This window comes from Drosophila serrata, unplaced genomic scaffold (assembly GCF_035046125.1).
Source record: "Drosophila serrata isolate PLE 108 unplaced genomic scaffold, ASM3504612v1 contig_382, whole genome shotgun sequence".
In the NCBI taxonomy this organism is placed as follows: domain Eukaryota; kingdom Metazoa; phylum Arthropoda; class Insecta; order Diptera; family Drosophilidae; genus Drosophila; species Drosophila serrata.
Genome location: NW_028257280.1, coordinates 6,120,044 through 6,134,954, shown reverse-complemented (window position 1 = coordinate 6,134,954; position 14,911 = coordinate 6,120,044). Strand labels below are relative to the sequence as shown.

Here is a 14,911-nt window from a genome sequence, read left to right as displayed (position 1 = left end):
TACTATTTTTTTGTTTAGTGCATGTGTAGCGGTGGTTGTTGGCCTTTTGTAGCGTAACGCAGACTTCAATGAATCGATACGCCCGCAGGTTTCTCTTAGCCCACGCATGCGCAGTGCCTCCAAAGGGGTGTCATCCATTTCGAGAGAGCACTGAGTGTTGAAAAGCGTCACATAAATAACGGTATAACTTTTAAATTGTCAATGAAAACATAAATAAAATAAGAGTTGCATTAAGAAACTGGACTATTTAGACATATCTAGTTATGTATTCATCAATTCGTAAAGCTTATTCAAGATTAATCCCTATAAACAATTAACTTATTTTGGTTCTCTCACTAAAAATTTCTCCCTCTCTCAAACTTGACTCTCTCTTGCTCTCGCATTTACTCTCCATTCACACTCACATGCCTTTGCACTCGCTTTCCTTTTGGTGGGAAACTCTTGGCTAAAAAGCGAACTCGCTCAGTGAAAATTTCATCACCGTCGTTGATAGTTCAGCCAAAAAAATAAAATCCTTTAGCTTTCCATTTGATTCGCCTAGTTTAAATCTCAAAAATTATCTAAAACTTCAAGTTTGTGTTCACTTTTGGTCATCGAAAGCCATCGCTTACAAGGATTAAAACGCGCTTTGGCAGGAAAATTCCCAAGGATTTCTTGCTTTCTTGGTAAATTAATGAAAAGGATAAAAAGAAAAATCGAAACACGGCTAAAAGGAAAAAAATATATAAGAATTTCTGTATCAGCTAGTCGGTGTGTGTGTGAGTGTCTGTGTGTTTTTGCCAGTGTGTGTGTGTGCGTGTATATTTGTGTATGTGTGTGTGTTTGCGTGTGTTGGTACGTGATAAGCGCCGCAGACAGACGCCGTAACAACAACAAAACTGAACCAAAACTGAGGAGACCCCGAGGATAGAGAAACCTCCTCCAGCGCTTTATTGAATTACAAGTAAAACAAAGAGCGCGACTTAGCTGGCGATTAAAGTGTTCTCGTGAGGGGGATGAGGGGTTGATGGTGGGTCCTAGGTTCTTGGTTCCATGTTCCAGGGCAACCTGCTAACCCACAAACCCACTGCCAATGGGCGGTCTTTCGGCAAACAGTTCTGAGTGGCGGTTTTGAGACTGCTAATTGGTTGGCAAAAAATTAATTAAAAATCCTAGATGCACACAGCAAAAGTGGTAGCAAAACTATTTTCCGCTGAACTCCTTGAAGTATGCAGCGGGAAATTGTTTTCACTGCGGCTTTGGTTTGTTTTCTGGGGTTTCCCAAAGCAGAAACTATATTGTTAATAGAACAGTAGGTTCTTGAAAAATAAATTAAAAGCTATAGAATGTCTGAAAATATTAATTGATGAAAATTATATAACTTTGTTATATTTTTGCACCTAAAGTAAATAGATTTATATATATGTTGTAGATACTTGCAGACATTTGTAATGCTTTCATTAAAAATGATTTTCAGCGAAACCCCTTCTACCGTTTACCCTGAATTTTAATTGAAGTAAGAGTTTGGGTTATTTAAGTGTCACAGAAAAAACAAAGCACAGAATTAAATTATTAACACAAATTTATATTTTTCAGAACACTCTCACTCTCTTATTCCTTCAATCAAATCAAACTTTTCTCAACTTTCTAGCAAAAGCCATTGACCCCAATCAAAAGAACCTGCCACATTTTGGCATTTGGCATAAGGCAGTGCCACAATTTAGACTCGAATGCTTGCCTTTTTTAATTACCATCGAAAAGACATTAAGCTCTGTTTTATGACGAGCGAACGCACATGTCAGCACAAAAGCGTCTAGAAAGGAAATGCCGCTGGAAAATGGGTTAAATGTGGCTTCAGGTGCTGCAACTCTCCGGCCGGAGTTTCCTCCGTCTTTTAACCCCTCTATTGCACTGCAGTTTATATAACCAGTTGACAGTCAGTGCAACTGCTTAAGCTGCCATAAAAAAGTGGAACTTTAATTTGCCACTGACGTTGATGGATTGTGGTTCGCAGTGAGTTGAACTAGGGGAAACCCGAGACCGAGAACGAACCCAAAACCACCCACGAGGCAGGGGTTAAGCCGAGCTATTAACTTTTTCCGGCACAGATTTGTGCTGGCCAAAAAGTTGTGGGCTCACAGAAAAACGGGGAAACAGAAGTCGGGAGGAATTCGAGTATTGTGAGCAAATGGGGAACCGACTGCCGAGACCCTCAACACGTTACTGTGATTATTAATTCAAAAACTTTTCACACACACGGCGAGAGTAATCGGGAATGAGGCGAGTTTGTTGTACAAAAATATTCAGCAAATCAGTTTCACTGACAATCACACAAAGTACAGGCCACTCTCAGTACAGGAAACCCAAGAAGAACCTTGGTTTTTATATAAGAAAATCAATATTAAGTCTAGTGATTATATTTTACTTATTAAAAAGAGTATAATTCTGATACTTCTTCTTATTATAAAATTCTGCTCAAGAAAACTTACCTCCTTCACAGTCTCCTCTGTAACCCGAGTCTAGATGCTTATAAATTATGCAAGAAAAGCCGAAAATTTGATGGGGCTTGCCCAACTTAATTTGGCAACTAACAAGGCCCAAGCAGGAGGATAATTTTATAAGGCTTAAAGTTTGGTTGTTTTGGTCCCCCCAACGGTGCCGGAAGAAGTTTATTATTGCTATTTTTTGTAGGGGGAAAAAAAAACAAACAATCGGGGCCATCAATATTAAAATCGATTACTATATGCTCTGGTTAGACTTGTCAGTCGGTGGATTGCGAGTTAGTCTTTCATTTCCTTCGATTGTGTTCACTTTGTCGCTGAACTCTGACATTTCGAGAGAGCGTAGAGGAAAATGCCAAATGTCAGACCTGTCTCGGTCTCTGGTGGCAAGAGCAGCCTTCACACACAGCTTCGGTTCAGGTCAGGAGAGCGGTGGAGGTGGCAAATCCTCTTGAGAGACGCCTCCAGGATCCGGTGTTCGTGGGGGCCTCGCAGACAGCGCGGCGTCCTTTGCGTATACGTAATATGCTTAGCCACAATAACTCATTACGAGCGCTTATGTCATAAGCCAGGGAGCAAGCTTAGCACCGAAAACTAAGCGATTTTAATAGCCAAATTTTAATAGTTTCGACTTTGTAATGAACTTTAATTTATGTGCATCCAAAACCGACTTAGGGAGCCCAGGGCCAGGAGGAGCACGCAAGAAAGTAGGCTACGGCTGACGCTCAACCCTGTGCTGCCTTGAATATTTTAGTTATGATAAGTGAATCAGCATTTCGTATGCCGCGTGACCCTCGGGGACCCATTAACGCAATTTTCCCGCACTTAGCTGGGACCACGAACAAAAAAAAAGGGAAAGCACACGAATGGACAGAAAAAAGGTTGTGCCTGCTGATTTGTTTAGGTGTTATTTACACAGTGCCAGGGACGCCGGCTATTTACATGCAACATTTTGTGGCAAGTGTTCGAGATTTGTTTCGGTGCGCGTCCCCATGAGCCTGGGGATGTGTTCGTGCCCGTGTTTGTATCCGTATATCCGTGTTTGTGTGCTTTTGTCCTAGTTAGCGGCCAGTGGCAGTGCAATGAACCAAAAACAATGTTTGGCAGCCACAAAAGGCGACATCCCCAGCTTCAGTCCCACGGGATGCCGCCTCCTCAGTCCTTTCATTCAGTCATTCAGTCACTCAGTCATTCATCCATCCACTCGTCCACTTGGCTGGACATCCTTTGCCTGATAGCTGTCCCAGTTGATTTGCTTTCTGTCTTCCCCTTTTTTCTTATTTTTGCACAACTTTTGTTTTGGCGAAAAGTTACAGAACTGAAGCGAGCTGAATAAAAGGGTTTCCTACTTAAAGTTTGGCATAGGAAAAAAAGGATATTTGCAGAAATAATATAAATTAATTGAATGGCATAGCTAGGGTCTTTGAAGGTTCATTAAAAATAATGATTTTGCATTATTGTAACGTATATTTATTTGCTTAAAGTTCCTTGTAGAGAAATGTTTTCAAAAATAACATTTGAATGTATTTCTAAAATCAAAAAGGTGCTTTCTAATATTAATAGAATCCCATTTAATTTAATTCCTTTACCTTTTTCAATACCCTCGGAAAAAGGGTTCTTTCCTTGCTGATTTATTTGTTGACTGAACATAATCCTCTTATACTTTGTTACAGATTTAAATCGCGCCCAAATAGACCTTCGACTCTGTGTGGGACCACAGGAGAACCCAAAAAGCGAAACGGAGGCCAACTGCTCGACTTAATTGTCGACCTCTGTCAATATTAGCGCCATCGCAACTGCAGGGTGTGGGCGAATCTGCGCCCCGCCACCGGTAAGACTGTTCCCGGAGAGATCTTGGGCTTCATCTCCTACTACTGCTCATTCACCACAGCTTGGCTCTGGCACCCAATTATATCACTCTAAATACATATGCCACACATACACATCATTATGTTCACCACACATACTGTATATTAGGCCAACGCCTGGCATCGCTTTCATCAACAAATTGCTTTTCAGTTTTCCATCTTTTGTTTTTCCCCACAAACCTTTTCGCATAAGCACAAATAGCCCCGCAGGCGGTCGGTTTTCCTTGCTTGGGTGTGTGTATGCTTGGGACTAAACCGAACCGTCATAATAATACTATATAGGAGGAGGGATTTGGGGAAAACTGAAAAGTTTCAAGTGGCACTGGCAGTGGCTGTAGGCCTGCGGGCCACGACAATAAATACAAAACGCACAACGCCGTTTTTGGCCACAAGTGTTTGACACTGTTTACATGGCCCAAGCACCAAGCACCGAGCACCGGGCTCCCCTCGAAGGCCACTGGCCCAATCTTTGCCAATTGATTTCTGACATTTTGTGCCACACAAAAGGCTCTTGGACATATAAAAAGGCTCATTCAAAGAGCCACGGAGAATTCGGAATTTAAAGACATTCTTTTCAATACAATTACATTTAAAATTGGTAAAGCTACCAAGGAAAATATATTAGATTCTCTTAAAGAAAAATATATATGGAATAAAGTAAAATTCATAAGAATCTCTTTCGTAATCTCTTCAATTTTCCCTCAGTTTATCCCCAGTGTATTTCCCCCCTACTGTCTCCTTTGGCAGCTTTTTTGCGAAATACCATCGACTGGCCATTGTCCTTTAGTGTCCTTGTCTCGTACACCTGTTGCCATCTTCAGCTTACTTTTTGTCCTCATGCCATTCATTTTTATGTCCCGTTCGTGATGCTTATTTTAATTAAAGTTCAGTTTAAGCCACCTTTATTGCAATTTTTTTAATGGAATTTTAGTTTTCACTTAACTCTCGACTCTCTCTCCGTCCGCTGCACACGAACTCACAACATTTTCCTATCCGTAAAATGCAACTTTTGCCATCTCACGGTCTACCGAACACATTTGCTCTGCCTTCCGGGCAAATTCTGTAAGTGAAATGTACTGGAGGGGGATTCGTTATCGAATCAACATTAAATGCAAAATTTACTAATCATTAAACCAGTTGGACATATGAAATTTGAAATGAGTTTTCCACCCACTTCGTTACATTACCGTCCCACTCACGGTAATGGTTTTTACGATTTTTACCATCTTTCACTGTGCAAATGCACATTCGAAGTGACCAAATTGCGCATACGCCCTGAGGGCCATGAGCTGTTAACTCAATTAGAGAAAGTTCTGCAAGGGCAGTCCCAGGATCAAAGGGATAACTTTGCTCTAGGTGAAAATTGCTGACCACAGCACAGAATCCCATTAACTAAAGGGTACGGGAATTGGGTTTAGATAGCTGGACTAACATACATATATATGTTTTATAGTATTTGCCGAGAATGCCTTATTTTATGTTTATGTGACGCTTTAACTTAATACATATGTATGCCTTAATGTCTATGCACTGTGAATTCTGGTATTTTAACCGATGAATGCCCAAAATTGAAAGCACTCTAACTAAGCGTTAACCGCCAATCAACTCAAATATCAACTTTTGTGTTTCTGTTTAATGTTTCTTTTAAAAGGAGCCAAAAAGCAGCACCCTGAATTTCTCGTCGTTCAAATCGAGCTTCACTTCCAATGTTAATTTCCTGAAGAGAAGGTAAAGACCTTAAAAAAGGAAGTGCCTCCCCCTCCTCGAGCGGGGGGGCCCAGTTGAATGAGACTAATTTGAAATTTCATATGTTCGTCTATTTCTCTCGTCCTTCTCTATCTTTTCTCTCCGGGCGAATCTCTGCGTCGCCCTCCATTTGTTTAACTCTCTCCTCACCCTCTTGCACTGCACACTGTGTGACATCTTAACTTGTCTGGGATATGAAAAACCCACGCCATGAACACACACCACACACACACTCCACCCGAATAATAAACAGATTCAGCTCGGGAGACTTGTCTTCCGAGGTAGACGATGTCGATCCCAACAGCCTACCGCCGGCGGCTCGTCCCATCCAGGACCAACCGACGAAGCCGCCAGCGACCAGCGGTGGTCCGCCGAATATGCCACCGCCTCCGGCACCGGGTCAACCCTCGGGAGCCGCTCCGGAACTCTCGCTGAGCTTTGGAGCTGGCAAGGCACCGACCACGGCAGCACCTGCTCCGCCACGAGGAGTGAGTGCCCCGACCAGTCCGGCCAAGTCGCGTGAATCCCTGCTGCAGAGGGTTCAAAGCTTGACCGGTGCTGCCCGAGATCAGGGAGCCTCGATATTGGGTACGAATTGGAATGCAATTTGGACGGGGAATCACCTACACTCAGAACAAATAAATACTTGTCATACAAGCAGACTCTTCAGGAATCATGAAATCATTCCTAGTCATTGTCTTATGGATTTAAATTCCCTATCTTCATAGTAGTAAATTAGTGGTCATTTTAGTAGACTAGAATTTAATGACTAAATGATTTAATTGTTTCGCAGGCCGACTTATTAGCCAAGGGTATTCTCCATATTTCAGAAAGTATATTTATAATCTATATAATAAACTATGTAGATCTGCTTTTCGTAAAGTCAAGATTAAAGTATTAACTCCTGATGCATCCCAACAATGTACTATTTTATTAAACTAACCCGAATTTCGTTCTATAATACGATATAAATTCTACCAATCTCTCAAAGATATTCGAAAATACTTGATAAATAATATAAAATACCTACAAGAACGTATTGAAACCCAATATTTCTTACTCTCCTCTATTAATACTTAATGTTTTGAATACCCTTTCCTGAGGCAAAAAGAGTGCTGTTCTTCTGAGTGTAGGGATTAACTTATGACTTCTGGTCATGGTCTCCACTGACATTTTACCCCACACAAATAATAAAATAGGAGCTGCGGTCCAGAGTGCCACACAGCGGGCTCCGACCTTCAACAAGGACAAGTACTTCACGCTGCTGGTTCTCGATGACCAGAACACGGACTGGTCCAAGTACTTCCGCGGCAGGCGACTCCACGGTGACTTCGACATCCGAGTGGAGCAAGCTGAGTTCAGGGTAAGTACATACAGTACTCTTCGCATGCCTCATCCGGTAATCGGGCTAATTACGATGTCCCACGGCAGGATATCACTGTGGTCTCCAGTGCGGACACCGGACCGGTTGTCACCATGGCTGCCTATCGCAGTGGCACTCGGGTGAGTTATGTTCGACACTGGAAATAAAAATGATATCTTTAAGTCATAATTATTATCTTTACACTTGGAGAGGGAACTTATTTATTTCCTTAATATATATGGAATTTAATCTAATATCCTAGGTAAATATTATCCTTTTAAGGTTGTATAAAACAGCATTCCTTTTGGGCAAATAATATACGAATTGTGAGCCCCTAAATTATCCCTTTTACAGCCAACATGTTATGTCTTAATTACGAGCCATACATTTTTTATGAATAATAGTTTTTCACAGTGCGCCCACCTGGGTTGTTTGTGCTTAATTAGTGCAATGGCAGTGTCCGGCAGTTGTAGATGCGAGCTATCTGCCCAAGGCTTTTATTGTCCACCTGCACTCTGCAGAGTAATAGAGACATTGAAGGGGACAGAATATGGGGCCTTAGGTGGCCAGCTTTGCGTGCTTAATCCACCACCCAAGGAACACTTTGGCACTGGCACAACAGTCTATCAACAGCCTTTGACCGCTTTCCATTTTCCCCCGCATTTTTTCCTATTTGCGTAGCTCTGACACTCTGGCGCTCCATTTCCACTTGTTTATTTCAAGTCGTTTTGTTGGCTTTACGATGCTGCCATTGCATTTGCGTGTGTCAGTGGCCATAAAAGACACTTGTGGCTTTACAAAAATACGCAACCGAAGGGGAATGATATGGCGACACACTTCTGTTGGCCAGGAAATTAGACGCCCGCTGGATTGCGGATAGAGAGTTTGGAAATATAATAAATATATATAAAACCAAATTTAATGCTGTTCAAGGGAAGTAGAACATGGCCGAAATGCTTTAAGGTTTCCATAAACATTTTACTTTGGTAATAAAAAGATATTGCAGTTAATTGGTTTTTACGACACCTTAAAAATGCTTTTACATATTGGAATGTGGAAAATGCTAATGTAGTTCAAAAACAAGAAAGGAAGCTTACTTTTCAAAGTTGAAATTGGTACACGAATGCAGTTTGCAATTGAATTGAAAAATCGAATTGGAAATTTATCACAAAACTTAAAATATTTCCATTATATGAATGTCAATTTTTTCGACAAAATCAATGTTTAAAATTCTCATAACGAAGCCAAAAAAGCCTTAATTTGAATTCGGACTGCTTTTCATATGTTAGTTTTTATTTGGTTAATTAATCTGCATACTTATTTTAAAATTAAAAAAAATTGTCAATTTTTTATGTCAATTTTTGACAAATTTAACGATGTATCCTCTTATAAAATTTAGAATAAATTTCGAAAATTTATTTTCCTACCAGATATGCCTAGTTCGATTCGGCTGTTGATTCTGATCAAGAATATACATGCTTTATGGAGTCGGAAATGACTTCTTCACTGAGTTAGAAGCTCCTGACTAAAGTTAGAATACCATTTAAGGGTATAATCGAAGAAGCTTAAGCATTTCAAATAATAGTCCTAAATATTTTTAAAAATTTGTTCCTAATGTTAATGGTATATATATTTTCTATATTATAAAATTATTTGATAACAAACAATATATTGTCGGAATAAGTTGTATGCAGTGCCCAAAAGTAGGCAGCCAAAAGCTCTTACCACGAAAATTATGCGCTTACTCAGACCTAGCTGGCGTCACTTTCTCATCAAAATAACTTGGTTTTACCGGTTTTATTTACTAAGAGGTTATCAGCAGAAAAAGTAACAAATAAATATAAATAGAACACCCAAAAATGTATCCGTATACCTTAATTTCACAATGAAAGTACATCCACTTACAAATATTTACTTTTATTTGTTGTATTTATGGATTTATCGTTTAAAAACATTACAAAAGAAACGTGTTTCAAGCGTTTTGCATTCTACAATCTAAGTGAGTTTTTCTCTGTTTATTAATTATCCCTTAAATTTTCGTTTGGAATATCACACCGAAATAATAAAAAAAAAAACCAGGTGGCGCGCTCTTTTCGGCCGGACTTCGTGTTGATTCGTCAGCCGCCGCGTGACGGATCCAGCGACTTCCGGTCCACGATCCTGGGCCTGAAGTACGGCGGAGTGCCCAGCATCAATTCGCTGCACTCGATCTACCAGTTCCAGGTGAGGTTTCGGAGATTATAAATGTGTCAGGGGTTTATCCAGGGTTTTATTTTATTTTTATTGCAGGACAAACCCTGGGTGTTCTCGCACTTGTTGCAGTTGCAACGGCGCCTGGGACGCGACGGCTTCCCTCTGATCGAACAGACATTCTTCCCCAATCCACGCGATTTGGTAAGTGAACATTTAAGGCTAGACACTAATTAAGTAGCTGCTCGGAGCTGGTTACATTTTCAAAAGCATCAATTAATAAATAACACATTAGGCATAACGTACGTATTAAAGCTCTGGACAGAGAGAGAAACGGGGGGTAGCGTAACAACGGAGCCGATTTGAAGGGACTTCCGGGAACTTCCGGTTTATGGGTCACTCCTACACTTTCTGTAGAGCTGTGTGCGTCGCCAGTGGCAGCGGGAAACGATGCCGTGCTTTGTATTAATCTTGTGCGGCATACAGGCACTGAAATCTGTCTCGCATTTGGCACGCGGCGACCATCTGCACTCGTCCACATAGTTTGGCCCCTTCAGGCAGGCATCACGGAAGCAGGGAGTCACCTGATGGATTAGGATTTAATATTTATTAGTGAATTCAAATGAGGTGCTTCTGTCTCTAAGCTCACCGTGCAACTGCAACTCTTGGCATAGCCACCGCTGAAGCCATGACGCTCCGTCTTGGTCATCTTGATGTACTCCTTGACATAGTGGCAAACATTAAGAGCCGGCATCTTTCCGGCTATAATGTACACCTTGCCAATGTCCAGCTTCATTCCGCACATGGAGTCTGCGAGGGGTGTGGCCAGGCGTCCATCACGTAGCATTCGACGCGCCTCGGGAGTGGCCTAAAGCAGAGATATTAGTTTTCATTTTCACTTTAAGAAAATATATTGAAAATCCTCCCAAGGTAAGCACAGGAAGTAAATGTTTGGTATTACAAAAATGAAATTCCTTACTATAGTCAACCCTTGGGAATCTCTGTTGCTCTCTCTTTGTAACAAGTGACAATGTCATCGCTGCTTACCTTGTAGGTGCGTTTGAGTTGCACTTTGTAGGTGGATTTTCCGGGCTCGATGGTGTCTGATTTGCGAAGGACTCGCAGCTGCACAACTGTTGAAAAGCATTGGCATTTATTTATTGAATTCCCGTAGGGACTCGACCCCGCTATATATGAAATAACTCACCATAGTCTGCCTGACAGAAATGCGTCTGCGGATGGGCGGGATAGCAGGAGCAGGCGTCCACTGGGCGACCGTAAAACGCAAAGACAGCGACTAGGAAGAGCATCAATAAACCCAAATGCTTTCTAAAATCCATGGCTGCGAGTTGATAAAGTGACTTTATGTCGCCGCCACTGGGTCTCCGGGATTACTGTAACGAGAGGAGCGGAAAATTGAGAAAATTGTGTGATTGCTTTTTATGGCGACAACAATGTTTTAATGGGAGGGAGTGCGAAAAGTAAAGGGACCTGAAGGTCACTGGGAGATTAATTATGCCCGTCTCACTTATGTCATTCAATGCTTATCAATGGAGGCCAGCTACTCGGTTCCCAGTCAGCCATCAATCCACTGCTCAATTATGCATATAATATATTACACATACGCCCTGTATGACAGCAATTAATCGCGCCTTCTGTCACAAACAGGCACGCACAAGCCGGGATCATCAAGAGCGTTATGACAGACACTTTCCACTTTATTTATTTATTTATTCCTGCTAAATTGGATTGGGATAAAGCCGAAGATGATGCTTCAGCTACAGCTTTTGCTCCAGCTTCTGCTTCTGCTTTCGTTTTTATTTCTTTTCAGTCTTGTGCCAAAAGGCAGCCAATTTAGAATGCATAAATCTCATGAAAGTAGTTCAATTGCCAGAGCATTTCAATTGAAAATTGTTTATGGGAAATTCATAGAAAACTTGAGACGCACAAATCGAATCGAAATCCATTACAAAACCGCGGCATATCGATCCGATACCGCACGCTATATGTAGATGCACTCGCTACTATATATGTGGCGCAGAAATATTGTATAATATCGAAAGTGGCAGGGGCAAGTAATCAGCTGCAACTCTGCCTTTTGCTGTGCTGTCGAACTGATCGACGCAGATAGGCAGGTTCCATGCCATATAGGCGAATCTATCTATAACCATATGCCTGCCAGCCTATCTCCTCTGCTGAATGCACACACCAAAGCCGCGAGGAGGCAGCTCCAGCAGCACGGCAATGTGGCAATTAAATTGAAATAAAATTGAATTAAAAGCATTTTGCGGAAAAGCCAATGGAAAACATACGCACCAGACACAAGAGGGGCAAATGGGGGGTCTTGGGTGGCGGGGTCGCGAGCTATTGATTGAATGCAAGCGAAGCGGGCAGGAGTAATGCATCAAACTATTTATTAAGTGGCAGTCCAAGTGGCGGCCAGACAAGCAGACGCGCTGACTAATGGGTTAAACTGGGGCACACACTCACACAACACGGGGGAAAATGAGTTTTCCAAATATTGAGAGCATGTTTTCAAAAGAAACTCACATAATATATTGCTTTTATGACTATCAAAGTATCTAAAATTGATTTCTAAATTGAATTAGATAATATATTCTATAAATTGTGTCCACTGTCAGCATTTATTTTAAATTATTGAAGCGATGAAATGATACATTATCGAGTTTACTTATTTATGCATGGATAAATAGTAAAATATCTGTGACAAAGAGCTTTGCGGACAATTAATATATTCTGACAAAACCAATAGATTTTTAGTTTCCTGATATGTATTTTTAATATGATAAAAAGTATAAAGAAGAATTGTGGTAAATGATGATAATATTCCAAGAAAATATAAATTTTAAATACGAGGCAATTTATATTTGGAATTAATAACGTTAACTAAATAGTTATTAATCTCTTAAATATATATTAAATATTTTCTATTTGAAATAAAGTTTTTCTCTGTATGAACATTTAGTTATGAAGGCTTCTTAGACTTGAGTGTTGTCTTAATGTCATTAACCTTGTTATAAATAATTCATTTAATAATTGAATTTTATTTTTGTATTCTTTAAAATCAGTTATAATAAGTGTATTAAGTTATTAAGTTTTTATAGGGATCAAAGGTGAGGGAAGCTTATATTTACTGATTCAGCTCTTTAAGGTACATATGATTTTTCAAGCATTTATTGTGTGCCTTTCCTTAACCTTCTTAGCTGGATGTATAAATTTTCACCAATTTTCTTACAATCCAATCAAATGCTTAAGCAAATGAGATGGGGAATTAGTGTCGTAATGTCATGGGAGAATTTTCACCAAGATAAAGGAAAGCAGCTCCCCTTGTTTTCCTGTCTTTTCTCTGTGACACTTTGCCCGGCAATTAACGGCGTGGATTTGTTTAACAAACAGGCCGACAACTCAGCAAACTAGCAACAACAAAAACGACAAGGGGAAAATGAGGGGGAAAAACAAAAAAACAAACAAACAGCCGGCCAAGGAGCAACAAAAACTGGCACACACAAACACACACACGAGCGGGAAACGTCATCAGCGTTTAGCAGATAAATCAACTCGAGAGCCAATTGGCAGCAAGAAAAGCGTTTCAAAGGCGTTGGAAAATTCGCACGATTCCATCTGAGACGTTTTTTATATTTGTTTTGTTTTTTGCCCCCTCATAGGCCTAAGTCGCCTTTATTTATTTATGCACACATGTCTGAATGCACAATTAGCGTGGCTATATATCAGGCAGGCATAGTTTAAAGCTGCCCCAAGTCGGGAAAAAATGCAAGGGGCAGTGGCAGCAGCCTGTCAGCGTTGTTTTTGAATTCAGTTTTTTTTTTTTTTTTTTGGTGTGTGTGTTCTCTGGGGAAAAAGGGAAATGCTGCCGTGTTTGTTGACAAGCTCAGCACATGTCAATTAAATGTTATATATTATGGCACACGGCTGTGTGCCCCCCGAAAAACAAAACGTGCTGCATTCGACGTCACTTCACGCCTCCCCGTCTAGTTGACACACTTGTCTGCTGATGCTGCTCTTGGCCGCCGGTTTGAAGTCTTTGTGTCGTCACCATCATCGATGTTGACACTTGACACTGCTTTCAATTTTGAGCGACTGCCATTCAATTATGCGGGACACCACCACCGCCAACAGCAACAATAAGGGCAAAGGCATCCAGTGCGCAAACAATTTCGAAAGATATTGAGTCAAATATCATCGGTTCGAGTTCAATTAGCATTGATTTCTACCCTGCTCTCGGGTCACTTCAAGAATGTTGACAAGCTGCAGGAAAAAATGTATGTAGGGGTCTAGGAGAAATACCCATTTGTAAGTGATATATAGTAGATATTTCATATTATTCAAAATTATTCAAAAATTCTTTAAATAGAAACATTTAAAATTATTGTACACTTCTGATATTCCTAGAATCTTTAAACTGTTTACAATGTCTCGGCAACAAAATACCATTTTCCTCTGAAATATATTTTTATAGGGTTATTATTATATACATAGGTATATATATCTGTTGAATATGTCTCTTTATTTTAACAACATGTGCCTAAACTTGAAAATAAAATGATGATAATAAACATTTTAATGACAAACAAAACTTTCTTTTCTTTTGTTTTTATGCGTAACATTACTTATATTTTTATATATTATCTTCCAACTGGTATGATTATTTTCCCTTATAGCTGCCGTAAAAATATGAGTAATGATTAAATTGATTACAAAATAAATATCAAATGACTAAATAAATGACAAATTTATCAACAATACTTCAACATAGATTGAAATATATATTTTATATAAATAACAAATATATCATCAATACTTCTACATTGATTAAAATATATACACATATTATATAAATGACTAATACAAGAACGTAAAGATAATTTCTCAAAAAACAATCTTTGATTAAATTTTTGCCCCCTTCCTTCAATAAAACTTTTTTGCAAATAACCTAAATTTAGGCCCATGACAATTCCATGTTACCATGACAATTCTCATTGTTTACAATTTATATGCTTGAATTAAGGCGACGGGACCTCATGAAATTTTTAAATCATTGCCAAAAGCATCAGCAATTTTAAATTATGCAAATTGTATGATTAACACTTGGCCAGACGGGTAGACAGGTAAAAAGGTGAGACCAAAGAGAGATTTCCCAAGTGAATTCAAAGGGATTTGACTAAGGTCAGACGTGAAAAAGGCCACCACCACAGACCAGCAAATAAAAACAAGAAAGTAAGCTA

At 39.9% G+C, this 14,911-nt stretch overlaps 2 protein-coding genes across 2 annotated transcripts in view; one reads left to right on the top strand and one right to left on the bottom strand.

Moving 5' to 3' along the window:
* Positions 1-460: 460 nt before the first annotated feature.
* Syn (synapsin) overlaps positions 461-14,911 on the top strand; it is a 26,802-nt gene continuing 12,351 nt past the window's right edge. Inside the window, exons 1-8 of the mRNA XM_086840728.1 lie at positions 461-665; positions 4,154-4,311; positions 6,000-6,076; positions 6,348-6,682; positions 7,294-7,457; positions 7,526-7,597; positions 9,537-9,680; positions 9,747-9,851. Coding sequence (XP_086696854.1) covers positions 6,472-6,682; positions 7,294-7,457; positions 7,526-7,597; positions 9,537-9,680; positions 9,747-9,851 — 696 coding nt within the window. The 5' untranslated portion in view covers positions 461-665; positions 4,154-4,311; positions 6,000-6,076; positions 6,348-6,471. The remainder of the gene's footprint in view (positions 666-4,153; positions 4,312-5,999; positions 6,077-6,347; positions 6,683-7,293; positions 7,458-7,525; positions 7,598-9,536; positions 9,681-9,746; positions 9,852-14,911) is intronic.
* Positions 9,359-14,911, bottom strand: part of Timp (Tissue inhibitor of metalloproteases) — a 13,136-nt gene continuing 7,583 nt past the window's right edge. The window contains exons 2-5 of the mRNA XM_020955303.2: positions 10,855-11,041; positions 10,695-10,780; positions 10,297-10,515; positions 9,359-10,231 (exon numbers count right to left, since the gene is read on the bottom strand). Of these exons, the coding sequence (XP_020810962.2) occupies positions 10,037-10,231; positions 10,297-10,515; positions 10,695-10,780; positions 10,855-10,987 (633 nt within the window). The 5' untranslated portion in view covers positions 10,988-11,041 and the 3' untranslated portion in view covers positions 9,359-10,036. The remainder of the gene's footprint in view (positions 10,232-10,296; positions 10,516-10,694; positions 10,781-10,854; positions 11,042-14,911) is intronic.